Here is a 17280-nt window from a genome sequence, read left to right as displayed (position 1 = left end):
ATGAATTATTTTAACAGTTAACTTGTTCGTTATAAATATGCTGTAAGCTGCATCATGCCGTTGGGAGAGGCAGGGCATCAGGGCTCTGCAAACAAACTCAACGAGTGATTGAATTAATAAAAGGTAAGGGCAAGATTGACAGAACACCTCTGGAGCAAGTGAGGTAGGAAGAAGACCAACCCACTAGCATGATAATCCCTAAGACGCCTTTGTGCTCGTAATGAGTTAATCATCAAGAAGCAGAGGAGTGTCGCCTATTTCGAGAGGGAGCCATTTGGAGCAGTTTGTTGGCAAAGCTCAGATGCAAACACGCAACAGTCATATTTCCTTGCCCGCCTGTGCCACTTGCATCCCCGTTGTTGATCCCTTTCGCTAAAAGTACGTTCTGTTTTTTTAAGCGGTGTTAAAGAAATATCCATTGAGCTTTCTTCACAATTAGGGGGGCTTTCCAAATTAAGGACTGGACCCGGGACCTGGAGTTTGGGTGGTCCATCTTGCTGCAACTCCTCACCTAATGTGTGCACTGCTTAAACAGTAGTGAAAGCAAACAGATACATGGTCAGGTACTAAGTGCTGGCATAATGTTTAGAGGTGGTGCATGAATGCCATTATAAGTGATGCGTTTTAAAAATTGGTTGCGGGGAGTAGTGATGGCGAAGACATTTGAGTTCCGTTCGCTTTTAAAGGTCAGCCTTCACTCTTTCTGAAACAACAAGCAAACCAAAACTCAGTCATCTCCCAAAATGCAAACTTCTCCAGATTGTGCAGTGCAGCTGTGAAGCCGAGTCATTTGTGCACAAATGCATATACTAGGGCAAGTTGGCCATAAAATGCATTTATTTGTGCAAACTGCATTGAAAAAGGTGCTACATAAGGGGGGGAAGTGCTTTGCAAAAATGTGCACGTTGGGCAAATTGCATACCAAGGTTGTGTATATTAGAAGAAATCGGCACTAAAATGCTGCTGAGAAGTTTGTTTGTTTGCTCGTTGCAAATTTCACAAACTGATGTGGAGAAATGATGAGTGGGAAAATGAGAAATGGGAGAAACTATCCCATCCCTGGATGGGGAGGGAGCAAGCCATGGACATAGGAAGCTACCTTACAGTGAGCCAGACGATTGGTCTAGCTAGCTTAGTATTAGCTTAGTATTAAAAAGTCGGCGGTTTGAATCCCCATGACAGGGTGAGCTCCCATTTCTGTGTCCCAGCTCCTGCAAACCTAGCAGTTCGAAAGCACACCAGTCCAAGTAGATAAATAGGTACCACTGCGGCAGGAAGGTAAATGGTGTTTCCATGCGCTCTGGCTTCTGTCACGGTCCTCTATTGCACCAGAAGCGGTTTAGTCATGCTGGCCACATGACCCGGAAAGCTGTCTGGGAACAAATGCCTCGGCCTGAAAGCGAGATGAGCGACGCAACCCCATAGTCGCCTTTGACTGGACCTAACTGTCCAGGGGTCCTTTACCTTTACCTTACCTGGCTACACGGACTGGCAGTGGCTCTCCAAGATTTTCAGACAGACTCATTCCCAACCCTACCTGGAGATGCCCAGGATTCTTTGCAAAGGAGTTTTGGTGGTCCATCTTGCTGCAACTCCTGACTTAATGCAGTAGCGAAAACACTGTACCACTCGACTGCAATCCCTTTCCAAAGGATTAGAGAGATTTGATTTTAAAATCGTGCAAGGACCGCTTTTTCCTGCTTCCCTTCCTTGGGACTCGCCTTCCCTCCCTCCCTATTTATCGGCTGCTGCTGTCTCGCCAGCTTTACTGGCCGACCTACTGTCATTCCCACACCTGCCTTCTGGCACACACACAGAAAACACGAAGGCAAAGTTGCTTCATAATGCTTAGAACCATCTTATTTCTGGTTTGGAACTTGAAATACCATAAAATGGATGATTAAAATGAATGATTTAAACTAATGATATTCAAACCATCCTACACTACATGACTTCAGGCTCCATGTCTGCTGAGCTGAGCTCAACACGCTGCAAACTTTTTATGTGAGAGAGCGTTAAGCAACAGGACACCCTCCCCAGATTACTCCTCTCCATTTGTAAGGTGAATGAGCTTTCTAGTTGTTATATGTTTGAGATGTGCATTAAGAAAACTGGTATACTGTATATCTAACAGCTAACACCCAGGGAGCTCGGCAGGACTCCCCTGATTTCATAGGAATTGTCCCACTCCCTCCCTCCCAATACCCTTATTTTTTCTTCCTCAGCAAACCATAGTTACTCTTAGAACCAAACTGGTCAGGCCCTTGTTTGTCTACACTGGTCCCCTTAGCTAGGGATCATGGGAGTTGTAGGCCAAAACATCTGGAGGCAGTTTGGGGATGCCTGGTCTACAGAAACAGAATAGGAGACTTTGGTTTATTCATGGTTTCCAATCCTGTTTCACAGACAAATACAGTTTATGCCAACCATGGTTTCCTAATTAAGATATAATGGCAAACTGCGGATTACCACAAAAAAAGGATGTGCAGGAGGATTTGAGGGGAGAGAGCACACAAACCTCCATGGATCCTTCATTCAATATCACAACTGAAAAGAGCTAAAGTCTGTTTAGGTCAGTGTTTCCCAAACTTGAATCTCCAGCTGTTTTTGGATACAATTCCCGTCATCCATGACCACTGGTCCTGCTAGCTAGGGATGATGAGAGTTGTAGTCCAACAGCAACTGGAGACCCAAGTTTGGGAAACACTGGTTCATGTGTATTTATGCATGTTCATCTTAACACGCATCAGGCAGCTTTTGGGTTTCCTTTGCTTGTGCTATAAAGTGCCATCGCATTGTAAAAAATAAAAGTAGTTGATAAAGTGGATAATAAGTGGTTTGTCTCAGGTAAGTTTATTTTTTTAATAAGACTAAGGGCTGTGAAGAACAGAAGGAACAAGGAGTACCTAAAACATTTCAGTGTGATCTTTCCCCTCGTACTGTTGTTTGATTTACATTATGTGAAACTCGTTCCTGCTTGCCTAAGCTGGTTAAAGCCTCTTTGATTTGCTTCTCTCAGAATAATTTCCTCTTGTTTTATATGAGGGGGGGGGACCCCTACCCTCAATCCTTTTGTGCTTCTCAGTGCTGAGAAGAAAGCAGGAGGTTTTACTGCTTTGCCAGATGTTTGCCAATTGGCCCAGGTGATCATAGGTTCGACGCTGGCCCTCGTTTGCCAGTTAGTCCAACCTTTTTTTTAAATCATGTAAGCAGCAGCAGCCATTGATCGTTGGCAGAATTTTTGTGGAAGACGCAGTGAGAACACAGGAAGGTTATATAACCGGATTATTTTTTTCTTCCCTGATTCTATCTTGGGCATCTTCAGTTTCCATCAATATAGAGATTTCCATAAATATTGGAGCTGGTAAATCAGTTGTTTTTAAAGCTGTGTTCCAGGGAATCCTGTGGTTCTTTGTAAAGTTTATCTTTTCTTGAGAGAAGGTTTGCCTGCATGGGTGTCCAGGGCAAACTCTGCATCGATAGAGAGCAGCAACAAGGCCCAGTATGCTAGGCTTGCATTGTGCATGGTTCGAAATAGTTCTGCATAGCTTTCCTGATCACCCTCTGAAATGCGCACAGTGTGTTTGTGGCACATGTGCAGTAATTTCATAGCAGATAAGTTCCTGAAAGTTTGTTAGATGCTCCTGAGGGACTGAGAGTGTGATCCTTCTGCATTTATATGCCCGGTACAACCTTTCTTAACTACAAGTAGTGGATACTGCAGAGGTTTGGCACGATGAAAATCAAATCCACATGCGTTTTGTAGTGCATTGGTCATTTGGTGCTGTAGGTCCGCATTCAGACCTGTGTGGCACCCAGTATTTATATTTAGGTTTCTTGCATTTGCCTTTTTCTTAGCACAGTGGTACCTTGGTTCCCGAACGGCTTAGTTGTCGAACAAATCAACTCCCAAACACCGCAAACCTGGAAGTAAGTGTTCCGGTTTGCAAACGTTTTTCGGAAGCCGAACGTCCATCACGGCTTCCGTGGCTTCCGATTGAGTGCAGGAAGATCCTGTAGCCGATCAGAAGCTGTGCCTTGGCTTTCAAACAGTTTCGGGAGTCAAATCGACTCCCGGAGCAGATTAAGTTTGAGAACCAAGGTACCACTGTATGCTTGTTCTTAAGTATTTCTGCTACCATCCCCAGACTCTCCCACTAAGCATTGGTTTGGGGAAGGCTGGCAAGGAGCATCGCAGGGAAACTTGTCTTGTTTGGAGCCAGCAGTTGAAAGTAACCTTGTTTCTCTGCTTCCAACGATAGCCAATGCAAAAACAAAAGGCATTGCAAAAAATCCCAGCTGCATAATTGGTGACCTAAACACATAGGACCAGAAAGTCCTGCCTGGATTAGGCCCGAATTGAGAGATTTCCACTAATGGGTAGAAGAGTTTCTGAAAATTTATCTAGTGTTCTGTTCATTTCATCTAGCAGATGCTGGCATGCCCTCTCCCCTGCTAGTCTGACCAGGTCATTAAAATGCATTCACCTCCTTCAGTATGCAGCAACCAACTCTTCTCAGGCTTCCACCAGCTCTGAATCATTTCCTTTCTGAGCTGTCTGTCAGAAACATTTAGGTTTCGCAGGCTCCCTGGGGGGGGGGGAGAGAGAACCAGCCAGTGTCTGAAGGAAGACCCCTGTGGAGTGTGAAAGCTAGTCAGACAGGAACAAATAGCAGAAAACAGTAAATATAAAACATGAGGAAATGATACATGGAAATATTGGCAGAGGGCCCAAATATTTTGTGTGTTAATTTATTACATTCATAATTTACTTACTCAACTGCAAATTGGTGAAGGTTGTGGATAGGGCACATTAAAAATCCATGAATAAACCTGCGTCCACTGCTGCCTCTCAGCCTAATCTACCTAACAGGGTTGTGGTACGGGTGGGGTTGAGGAGCAAGTCAGGTATGCTAGGCTGAGCTCCTTGGAGAAACATTGGAATACACAAATTATAGGTAGACTTTAGAGGTCTTTCAATAAGATTGCTCACCTTCCCGGGGGTGGCGGCGTTGTGGCCGGGCAGCGGGGGGTTGCCGCCCCCTCTGCAGAAGCCCTGGCCGCATCACCCCCGACCGGCCAATCCATGCTGGCGGGGGGCGTGGCTGCGGGTAATTTAAACCACTGTGCGGTGGTTAAACCACAGAGCCTAGGGCTTGCCGATCAGAAGGTTGGCGGTTCGAATCCCCACGACGGGGTGAGCTCCCATTGTTCAGTCCCTGCTCCTGCCAACCTAGCATTTCAAAAGTGCAAGTAGATAAATAGGTACTGCTCCAGCGGGAAGGTAAACGCCATTTCCATGTGCTGCTCTGGTTCGCCAGAAGTGGCTTAGTCATGCTGGCCACATGACCCGGAAACTGTACGCCGGCTCCCTCGGCCAGTAAAGCGAGATGAGTTCCACAACCCCAGAGTCATCTGTGACTTGACCTAATGGTCAGGGGTCCCTTCACCTTCACCTTTAAGCCTTTGTTTAATGGAGGGGAGGTTGTAGCCTCTGCCTGCCCCTCCTCAATAAGGGTATCCTGTTAAAGGGATCCGGGGGTATGGATTCTGTCCAAAGCCCGGGCATGGGCTAGGGCCATGTCGCTACCCCAACGGGGACCCCTCGGGGTGCCCCTATTTGATGCCAGTCATAGAGCTCCGCCTTCTGGTGCTTTATCCTTAGTTTGACACCTGCAGACAGGCGGGAGTCAAGATACAGCCTGGATTCACCCAATGCCTAAGCCAAACATCTCACATCTGTAACCAATAAAGTTGTGGCCTGTTTTAGCCCATAATCCAAAATACACAGGGCCTTGGCTCGCTAACTGTTAATTAAAAACATTGAAACAAACTAGTGAGTAGATTCAGAACACAAATAGCCCCTGCAAAGCAGGCCACTGGCATGAGTTTTGCATCTTCACGTGGTTTGTGATCAAACTGTTAACAGCAACCAAGTTTGAAATGCAAGCAGGTAGATTTTTCCTCCTGTTCCCCTTCCCTAATATTTCTCTCTCTCATCTTGACTCTCCCCCTCTCTCCTTGTAGTCCCATCTGCTGTTCCCATGATGCACCAGGTGAGTCGTACGACGAGTAGCATCACTTTGTCCTGGCCGCAACCAGACCAACCAAACGGGATAATCTTGGATTATCAGCTGCGTTATTTTGACAAGGTAAGTTGACGTGGGGAAACTGTTTTCGCAGTTGTGTGTGAGAGAGGTTGAAAATCACTGTGGCCAGGGAGAGTAATGGTTGCAGCCTGGCAAGAAGGGGCAAGTGAAACAATAAGATAGTGAAAAGAGACCTGAGTTAAAATTAGGAACAGGATTTCGTGTTTCACTACAAGTTTTCTCTTGCCTCTGCATGCCTGCACTATAAATTTAAACAAAACTGAAGGCCATGACTTCTCACCAGTAAGCTTCTTAAGATGGTAGAGAGTGTTACATATCTCCAGACTAAATTCTCAACGCACTTTCAAAGCTATCATTTTGTACTAGGGTTCCTTGAGAGATTCGAAACAGGTTTAGGTTTGTAGTGCCAATCTGCTCTAGCTTTTCTTCTCCTGCTAGGACCAGATGGTGAGTTTGCCACCTTTTTTGTCTAAGGGACCTTGTTCCTGTGGTATCAGAGCGGGTAGGAAACTGCAGCCACGTGGCTTTGTCCTAAGCCGTGGGGGAAACGAAACAAAGTCAAACCCACCACAACTAAACAGGGATGTGTGAAATATTGAAAATGATTAGAGTCCAGCATGCACCTTTCAGATTTATAAAACAAAAATGATAGCCAGATGGGGTTTTTTTTTTTTTTTTAAGAGGCACAAGATTCTTAGTTCATTTTGTTGCAGAAACGTTCCTCTTTCAGCAAGTCTGTCGGGGCACATGATTTAGCCAGCATTTGTTTTAGATGGTTTATTTTTATCTGTGTTCATAATTTTGGTTTTATGTAGCTTTGTTTTTAAGCGGTTTGTACATTTTAGTCATGTTTCATATATAACAGAATTTGAAGCTGCTTGGGTGTTTTGTTTTATTTCTTGAGCAAGTGGTTTATGCATTTTCCAAGCTAACAGATAAATGTCTGTATTTAGAATTTCGCTTATGGCATCCTTCTTTTCTTCTATTATACAAGACATTTCTCTGTTTTCTCCTTTGGCCTCTTCTGTTCTCTAGGTCGGGAGAGAAGAGTAGCAGCAGAGGTATTTGAGAAACCCAGAGACTAGATCAGGGGGTTGGTGTGTGTGTGTGTGTGTGTGTGTGTGTGTGTGTGTGTGTGTGTTGTGTGTTTATCTCAGCCGTGTAGGAAAGCAACTGGTGAGCCTAGGAAGGAGCATTGCTGAGGAGGACGAAGTGGAATTGTGTTTTGTCAGCTTCTCACAACTTGATTGTTGATTCCTAGTCAGAAGACGAGGACAACTCCTTCACCATAACCAGTGAGACTAATATGGCCACTATTGCCAATCTCAGCCCAGGGAAGATATATGCCTTCCAGGTTCGAGCTCGGACAGCAGTGGGCTATGGGCCATACAGTGGAAAGATGTATTTCCAGACTCTGGTGGGAAGTAAGTGACGCAACCTTTGTGAACTTTCAAACTTAGAATCCCCCACCCTCTTGAACTTCCCTCGTGCTCAGACGTAGCTGCACAATCTGATCTCTCTTTATTACCCTCTTGCTCATGCACCGTAAACTTTTACAACGCTCACAGGCTAGCACGTGCCTTGAGCTTGACCTGCAGGCCGTTATGGCCCTGCTTGGTATGAAGAGGCTAGTGGGCTGTCCTTTGTGGGCATAGTCACCTCAAATCCTGAGAACGCAGCACAGCCAAGGAACCTTTTTGCCTTACAACCCCTGTTATCAGTCACAGATCCAAATGCTCTGGGTTGCAGCCCCAGAAGCTCCTCGCCTGGCAAGACGCTAGGCACATATGCAAAGGTTTCACTGGGAGGTTGGAATGGGAAGATAACTTTGGCTGGAGGGTGGGGAGGGGTCCCCAAGGAGGAGGAATGGCAGCTTAAAATGATGGACTATTCAGAGCTAGCAGGCCTAACCAGCAGAATAAGAGAACAAGAAGACCAAGTTTATAAAGAGGCATAGAAAATGTTTGTGAAATATCTGGAAAATAATTGTGAACAAGTGAAAACCCTAGCAGGATTAAGGTAAATTCAGCAGTGTAAAGTAAGTTGAGGTAATATTGAAAAGGAAGGGAGAATTTAAATGGTTGAAGTACAATATGCAGTATTATTGGGAAAATTAAATGAACCATGGAAGGGAGAAGAAGGGAAGTCGATGAATGTATTGTTTTATTGGTGGACACTTAATTGTGGAAAATGTATAACTGAAAATTTTAATAAAGGGAGAGAAAATAACTTTGTCCCTTTTGACAGGCGAGCGCTCCGAGATGGTGCAAGATCGATTGCCGCTTATTGTGGGTTCGGCACTTGGTGGCCTGGCCTTCCTGGTAATTGCGGCCATTGCTATCCTTGCCATTGTCTTCAAGAGGTGAGTTTCCTGTTCTCACCCTGCCTCAGAGTGTACCAGCTCCTCATGCAAAGGAGAGCCAAGAGTTTAAAACTACTGTTCTCCAATGAAAACTCCCTGCCTCCTATCTGTGAATGTCGCACAAAGGGGAGCCAAGTCAGAGGGCTGGAGTTACCAATCTTCTTCTGCCCCAGACTCAGACCTGATTATAATTGGATAGATAAAACAGGTAGAAATGAAGGAGCTCTGGCTCAAGGGGTGCTCCGATTTTGGCAGCCTATTTAAAGGGACACTATGGTTCAAACTAAAGGCATCTAAAAGAGGATTGCTGGCAGGTTGGGCAAGCTGAGAGAGCAGAGGCAAACAGCTCTGGATAGCCTTTCACCCTGACTAAAATGGAAGCTAGTTGCTTTTCCCTCTTCTAGTCCTCAAGCCCCTGATCTGCATAGTAACTCCAGAGACTTCCTACGCCCCAACCAGGTGCATTTACCAACTGCAAAATCATGGGTTTTGGAATGCACAGGGCTCTGCCCATTGCATTGAGAATTATGCCCAACCCCAACCCCCAATGGTTTTAAGAATGTCGCAATTGAAGGGTCACTGAAAAAGAAATTGTAGGCTGCTGTATACAGCCTGTTACAAGGAGCATATTGTTCTGATGTAATGGGAGACATGACACTGAGCGCCACACCTGCAAAAAGCCTAAATGAAAAGTGAACATCAGAAGGAGCCCTGGGTTAATTTTGGTTATCAAGATAGACTCCCAACGAGACTGGCAACAACTCTTTTGCTTTCTGAAGATGTTTTCATCCAGAACTTCTGGATCAGTGTTCAACAATAGTTATCAAAGCTAGCTCCCAACATCACACCTTGTACTAGGTTGATTCCATGGGTTAGTTATAGAGTCATAGAATCAGAATTGTAGAGTTGGAAGGGATCCCGAGGGTCATCTAGTTCAAATCCCTGCAATGCAGGAACCTCACTCAAAGCATCCGTGACAGATGGCCATCCAACCTCTGCTTGAAAAGGAGAGCCACCACCTTCCGAGGGAGACGTGCCCACTGTTGAATGGCTCTTGCTGTCAGAAAGTTCTTCCTGGTGTGTTATTGTATCCTGACCCTATTATTAATCAATTCCATTGGGTGGCCTCTCAAGGTTTGCTGCTATCAGGAAAAAGGAGAAGAAATGCCCCCTGTCCACAGTGCCATGCACAATTTTCTACAATCTTTAGTCTGAAAGGAAGCTCCACAGAATAATAATAATAATAATAATTTATTATTTATACCCCGCCCATCTGGCCGGGTTCCCCCAGCCACTCTGGGCGGCTTCCAAAAAAACAGAAATTCTAAAATACAGAAATCCATCAAACATTAAAAGCTTCCCTAAACAGGGCTGCCTTGAGATGCCTTCTAAAGGTCTGGTAATTGTTCTCTTTGACCTCTAGTGGGAGGGCGTTCCACAGGGCGGGTGCCACTACCGAGAAGGCCCTCTGCCTGGTTCCCTGTAACTTGGCTTCTCGTAGCGAGGGAACCGCCAGAAGGCCCTCGGAGCTGGACCTCAGTGTCCGGGCAGAACGATGGGGGTGGAGACGCTCCTTCAGGTATACCGGACCGAGGCCGGACTTTCTTCTCAGTAGGCATGCCCCGTTCCTGTTCCGTTTTGGTTGCCCGTTTATGTCCTTTTCCCTAACTCCACTTGAGGGGATGAGGAGGTTGCCCTTCTTGAACCTTCCCTTTCCTCCACAGTAAGAGACGAGAGACTCCCTACACAGACCGCTTGCAGCAGTACATCACCACACGGGGTAAGCGATGGCATAGGAGCTCAGCTCTCTTTTAATAATAGCCTCTTCTTTTTTGGAGGAGGGTCTTTGTGACTGACCCTGGAGCTTCCCTTCTTCCTCACAGGTCTTGGGGTCAAGTATTACATTGACCCATCCACCTATGAGGATCCCAACGAAGCAATTCGGGAATTTGCCAAGGAAATTGATGTGTCATTTGTCAAGATCGAGGAGGTCATTGGATCAGGTAATGAAGGAACTCTCCTCTTTCACCCTCATTAAAAGGTTCTTTAATTCCTCCTCGCTTTCTGCCATCAAGGTTGTGTCATCTGCATATCTGAGGTTGTTGATATTTCTTCCGGCAATCTTAATTCCGGCTTGGGATTCATCCAGTCCAGCCTTTCGCATGATGAATTCTGCATATAAGTTAAATAAGCAGGGAGACAATATACAACCTTGTCGTACTCCTTTCCCAATTTTGAACCAATCAGTTGTTCCATATCCAGTTCTGACTGTAGCTTCTTGTCCCACATAGAGATTTCTCAGGAGACAGATGAGGTGATCAGGCACTCCCATTTCTTTAAGAACTTGCCATAGTTTGCTGTGGTCGACACAGTCAAAGGCTTTTGCATAGTCAATGAAGCAGAAGTAGACGTTTTTCTGGAACTCTCTAGCTTTCTCCATAATGTTGAACGGCTCTTGCTGTCAGAAAGTTCTTCCTGATGTGTTATTGTATCCTGACCCTATTATTAATCAATTCCATTGGGTGGCCTCTCAAGGTTTGCTGCTATCAGAAAAAGGAGAAGAAATGCCCTCTGTCCACAGTGCCATGCACAATTTTCTACAATCTTTAGTCTGAAAGGAAGCTCTATTTGGCTTCTCATCAGTCCCATTTTGCAGAGTGCTTTGTCTGTCTCAAGCAGTCCTCTACCCACTTCTCTCAGGGTAAGCCCTGTTGAGCACAGGGCTCTATAAATCTTTGATTTCTCTAACTTAGTTATTGGACTGGTGTTCAGATTTTGCTCCATTTGTTTAGGGTCTATTCAAATGCACCTTGGGCCTCCTGTTGACCAATTTTTGCTCTAGACCAGTGGTTCCCAATGAGCTATGTACTACTGAGGACCCTGTTTTTCAAAAGCCAACCCATGAAAATGTTGATTATCTCTGTAGTAGTTTTTGTTGTGTGAATGGTGCCACCATACTCTCTGACACGTCTCAGCACAAAACCAGGATGTGCATATTCTGGGCCGTGCCCCTGCACAAGTCACATGATCCACACGAGAGCACGGGACTGCAATCTCTTTTGGAGGGGGCACTGCAATCGCACGCAAGACCTCAATCTCATGCATTTTTGGGTGCTGTGCTCTCGCGTGAGATCAAGGCCCCTCTAACTGGGATGTCCCAGACAGTTGCCAGGTATGTGCCATGGACCCCCTGGGTGGGTTACATGGATCACCAATTGGGAACCACTGCTCTAGAGGTTTCTTTTAAGAGCACTTCATTAGAGCTTCATTTCTGCATCTTCGCAATGTGGACCTTATCTTGGGTTTGGGAGGGATTAGAGAGGGGTGAATTCTGGGAATACTACCAGGCTCCCTAACACTTTACCTTTAAGTCAGCAGGAAGGGATACAGCAGCACCTTCTCTCACCCATATTCCTCCACCAGTCCTCTTGCCTGCTCTCCTCCCTTGTCCACAGCGAGGCAAGATTGAACCCCGTTCTTACATGCACATTCAACTGTGATGCAATCCCATGCCTTTGCAGAAGGTGTATGATCACCAGGTCCGTGTAGGCAAGGCTAGTTGTAGGGGAATGAAGGTGGGCTATTGTGCTCATGTCCTGCTTGTGGACCTCGCATAGGCTTCTGTTTGGCTGTTGTGAAAACAAAACGCTGGACCCTTTCATGGAGCAGGGCTCCTCTTCTGTTCCTACGACTGCTTAGCTGGCCGCTCATCTTAACCTACCTCACAAAAGGTAGGTTGTGAGGATAATGGCGGAGGGGATTGCGTACTCTTGCCCTGAGCTTCTTGGAGGAAGGGTGGGCTAAAAACACAATAGCCTTTGTAAATATAAAACCCCAGCAATAAATAAAGCTAAGGGTGCTAGGGGTCTCAAGACGTCTAGAGGACAGCAGTGTCTTTGCCCAGTTTCTGTGTCGGCGCCTCCTGATGTCAACTGGAGAACGTGGTTGCTCCTCCTCTGTCTGATGTGGTGTCTTCTCCGTCCCTTACCCCTGGCAGGAGAGTTTGGAGAGGTCTGCTTTGGGCGCCTGAAGCCTCCAGGGAAACGAGAATACACAGTGGCTATTAAGACCCTAAAGGCAGGCTACACCGACGAGCAGCGCCGGGAATTCCTCAGCGAGGCCAGCATCATGGGACAGTTTGAGCACCCGAACGTCATCCGCCTGGAGGGTGTCGTCACCAAGAGCCGCCCTGTCATGATTGTCACAGAGTTCATGGAGAATGGCTCTCTGGATTCCTTCCTCCGGGTATTGCAATCTCAGCTTCCCTACCCCTCTTTTGCCCTTGTCATCTTACATGCCCGTTCACCTCCACTGTGTCCTCCTTATCTCAAGGCCAGATCACTGGAGGTGCCGCCAAAAGACTGGGTCAAGTGACTACAGTGGTACCTCGGGTTACGCACCTGATTTGTTCCGGGGTGCGGTACGTAACCCGAAAAGTACGTAACTCGGACACCGCGAAAGCACGCTTCTGCGCATGCACAAACTGTGCAGAACGCTTCTACGTATGCGCAAAATGCGCAGAACGCTTCTGCGCATGCGTGCACGACGAACCCGGAAGTAAACATTCCGGGTCTGCTGAGTACGCAACCCGAAAAGTACGCAACCCGAAGCGTACGTAACCCGAGGTACGACTGTACTCCATTGTAGTTGAATGGGCCAGTCAACACACCAGATAGACAAATGTAGGGATTGTGGTCAGAACGTTATTCATAGTCTCAACCACCTCATACGACAGGAGGGGCATTGCCAGTATTTTACATCATGCAGTAAGGCGGATCGGGACTTGCAGAGCTCCCTTAACACCAGGAGGGACCAGTCAAGGTCCCTCATGTGAAGGAGCTACACACACAGCCGTCACACCACAGCTAAATGATGGGGAGGAACAGCCTCACAACCCCCTCACTGATTTATTTAGCATGCTTGTGTGCAGCATTATTATTATTATTATTATTATTATTATTATTATTATTATTATTTGCTTTATCTTGCCCAGGGCAACCCAAAGCGCCTTACAGCCAAAGTCTCTCCTTAGAATCTGAATCTCCCCTTAGATTTATTGCAAAAGTACGAAATTAAAGGCCACTCTGTAAGAGTACAGTTTCCGTTGATATTTAGATATAAACAAATCTAAACAAATCTAAAACTGGAAAATTAAACCTTGGCATCATGTTTGTTTGTTTGTTTAATTAATTCTGTTTATGAATCAAAGTTATGTTCATTTTTAGATGATAAATTCCATGCTAGGAAATGTTCAGTTTACTCCGTTCATGCTGCAAAACTATACACACTTCCCTGGGAGTAAGCCCCTTTGAACTCGATGATTTTTACTTCTACGTAGACATGCATAGGAATGCACTTAAATATGCTTCAGTATTCTGAATTAATCTGACAATAATTTAAATCAAACAGCTGATCCAAAGAAGTATTCACACCCAGGTATTCAAGTGGTGCATTAAAACATCTGTGCACTGCTGTTTTCGAAGTTATATTAGAAATCATATAAACTAAAGGAAAATGTATACATTTCAGTGGCCAAAAATAGATTGTATGGCTTGAGAACCTGCAGAAATCTAATAAGAGTCTTTTGAGCTCTAGGATTAAATATCCCAGGCTCATCTTCATGAAGGCCACATAATCAGTATGACTTGGAGGGATGAATCAGTTTGTTACTGGTCTCTGTCACTTCAATGTGTTTGTTCTTTTTTGTCCCTTATCCACATTAATCTGTTTAAAACACACACACAAAAATGAAAATTCACATTTAGATACGTATGTAAGTACATATTTTAAAACTTTTCTCTCAAAATATAAATCTCTTAAATATATTTTCTCTCAAAAAACATTTCGTAATTATTTTTCCCCCAGTGGGGGTGGGGTGCAGTTTGAGCTGTGAACATTTGGGAAGTGCTAAGGCCAGTAGGTCACTAAATTCTAATCCACACATTAATCCAGTAGGGGCCGGTCAGATCAGTTCATCTTTGTAATTGACAAATGCTGAATTCAGGCATTCCTGACAGAGAAATATTTTAACCTTCTGTGTCTGAATTCCTTTCTTAAGCAGTGCAGTGCTAGGGGTATTTACTCTGAAGTAAACTCCACTTGCAATCACGATTAACTTGCTCCCTTGTAAGTATGTTTAGGATTTCAGCCGAGTGGCATTACCTTGAACCTGCTGTCGGAAGAACAGGCACACAAAGAACCCAGTACTTCCTAGAAGCTATAGCTCTGATGTTTAGCTTTTGTGTCAGAATCCACCGCTGGATCACAACCTGACCTAAAGTGGGTTGTAACAGCAGCACAGCCACTATAGAAGTTTACTGTACATTTAAAAAAAAATTAAGTGGGTTCAGGATTCAACTAAGTTGCTCGCGGTTCACCCACACAATGGGACTTTTCCTGCCCCCTCTCACAACCCCCCCCAATACCTTAATCCACTAACTCTGCTCTGAAGGGCTGAGTTGGGGGGAAACCCAGATCAGGTTAATGGGGGTGCACGGGGGGCAGGGAGAAATGAAAAATCCCATTGCACAAGCCGACCTCATTCCGTGCAAGCATACCCCACTGAGCCACCCCATGTTGAATTCCACCCTTGGTTCTCAAATAGATGTTTGCTTTAAATCCCAGGCTAAAAGGCACATTATCAATGAGTCTCTCTTCAGCTCCATGAGGTTTTCCTGCATCCGTGAATAAACCTCTAACTCGGATAGCTTTAGCTTGAAGGAGCGTGTCCATAACCCATCTAAAATTAACTCTCCTCCCTTGAAGGAATGCACACTGGATGCATTTAAGCAATTAGCAAAAATGGTTGCAATGAACTGAATATCTTGATTTAATATATTGTTTTTAAAAAGCATTGGTGAGAAGGTATTGAGGCTGAATGAAACTTACAGGTTTTTGAAGATAATGGCTTTTTTTGTTGGACTCCAGAATTTAGAAATATCACCTACCGTTAGAACCAACTTTATAAAATTGTGATTTTATGCCAGAACAATTCATCTGGCAATTCCACTTCAGCCAGGAGCTTTATTTACTTTTAAATGCTTAATAACTCCAGCCCTTCATCTGATAGTGGATTTTCTAATCAGGTATTATGTTCAGAGGTCAAGTCTGTATATTTATGCTGGGGTTTTTTAAAACAACAACAGCAATGTCATACTGAATTTTCTAAAGTGTATAGTTATTGTTAGAAACCCCTCAAGAAATGAGCAATTTCTTGTTGTTTAGTTAACTGATTCCCATTCCCCCCTATTTATTTGAAGGTATTAATTTCTTCAAATTATCTTGCTTTAATAACATCTCTAAAAGCTTATAAAACTTTAATTTGCCTTTCCAAAAACATTGCCGTCCTTGAAGCTCTGTCCTTTCATCCCTTCTCATTTCCTTTAAATCGACTCTCTTCCGAGCTTCCTCCAAATATTTACGAATGTTGTTCGCATTTATTTTCTAACATTTCTCTTTCTTCAACAATAAAACATTAGACCTGCTTCTCACTGTGGTGGGGTAACAGAGGCCGGGTTGTACCACGTCAGATTGCCACTGGAGGTGAGGGTGCGGGGTGGGGGTGTCACACGATTGAATGCTTTTCCACTCAAAAATAATTACTCAATGTAAAAAAATGTAATGGTGAAGATATGCAAGAACCCTTCTCCTTGGTGCATTCATTTTGTTTGGAGGAGCATTCAGTCTTTTGAGTTCCCCACCACCCACAGTCTGAAGTGGTGAAGGCCTTCTTGTTTTGCTTCATAAGAATAGTTTATTCACAAATAGCCCTCTTAGGGCTTTTCCAATCTCATTGTACTACTAGCTCTGCTTTGATGACATGGGGGGGGGGGGAAACCAAAACCCTGAGGTCACCACTCTATGTCATAGTGTTCAATCACGGCGGCCATCTTTTCCTCCCAGCAATGGTCTTCCTTTGGGTCAGCCTTCCACTCAAACCCTTCTCTCTTGTGTGTGCCGTCCGCAGCAAAAGGAAGGGCAGTTCAGCGTTCTGCAGCTCGTGGGCATGCTACGCGGCATAGCAGCCGGCATGCGCTACCTGTCCGACATGAATTACGTCCACCGGGATTTGGCAGCTCGCAATATCCTGGTCAACAGCAACCTGGTTTGCAAGGTGTCGGACTTTGGCTTGTCAAGGTTCTTGGAGGATGATGCTTCAAACCCAACATACACGGGAGCCTTGGTGAGTTGGCGCTCAGGAAAAGGGCTCGTTCGCCACCCTCCAATATTCAGGCGGACAGGTCCTATAGGAACCAGTTTGTGTTCTGTCAAGGTCAGTTTTGCCGCCAAACTTCCACCTAAAGTGAAATGCAACCCAGTTTTTTTAGGGGGTGGGAAGTCCCCAGACCAGGCAACTTCAAGGGAAACTTATTGACAGATTTAGTGTTACTAGCACTGGGTAGCCAAGTAAGCTGACTCCGCCCCATTTCATTCTTCTTTAAAAAACGAAACTCACTCGAATGATTGGATCGAGAGGTGTCATGTGTACTAGCCATTAGGTGCCCCTTCCAGTCACAACATAATAGGAGTCTGGGAAGGAACTGGCTGTTCTTTGTTCCACCTGCAACCATACCAGAAACCTGCAGTGCCATCTTTTTCAGAGTTCACCTCGGGGCTGAAAGAAATGACTTTTGTTTTGAGAGGTGGGGGAAACACTATAAAATAGCTTGTGGCACTTTTCGGATGCAGAAACTGCAGTTGGTGCAGAATGAGTGTGGCACGATTGCTGACAGATCCTGTCAGCATATTACACCTGTACTCAAAACTCTGCACAGGTTCCCAATTTGTTACTGGGCCAGTTTCAAGATT

The 17280-nt window shown here is 45.1% G+C and overlaps 1 protein-coding gene across 5 annotated transcripts in view; it reads left to right on the top strand.

Moving 5' to 3' along the window:
* LOC118075359 (ephrin type-B receptor 5) overlaps positions 1–17280 on the top strand; it is a 155198-nt gene that overhangs the window by 132513 nt on the left and 5405 nt on the right. For 4 of the 5 annotated variants that reach the window (XM_060268951.1, XM_035097271.2, XM_035097272.2 and 1 more), the window contains 7 exons: positions 6028–6152; positions 7372–7534; positions 8358–8472; positions 10197–10252; positions 10356–10475; positions 12470–12717; positions 16439–16744. In XM_060268951.1, the coding sequence (XP_060124934.1) occupies positions 6028–6152; positions 7372–7534; positions 8358–8472; positions 10197–10252; positions 10356–10475; positions 12470–12717; positions 16439–16744 (1133 nt within the window). The remainder of the gene's footprint in view (positions 1–6027; positions 6153–7371; positions 7535–8357; positions 8473–10196; positions 10253–10355; positions 10476–12469; positions 12718–16438; positions 16745–17280) is intronic. The other variant, XM_035097274.2, reaches the window with a different exon arrangement.

Source organism: Zootoca vivipara, chromosome 16, assembly GCF_963506605.1.
Source record: "Zootoca vivipara chromosome 16, rZooViv1.1, whole genome shotgun sequence".
NCBI classification, from domain to species: Eukaryota; Metazoa; Chordata; class Lepidosauria; order Squamata; family Lacertidae; genus Zootoca; species Zootoca vivipara.
The sequence above is the reverse complement of the archived record's forward strand: the minus strand, read 5'-3'. Positions and strand labels throughout refer to the sequence as shown.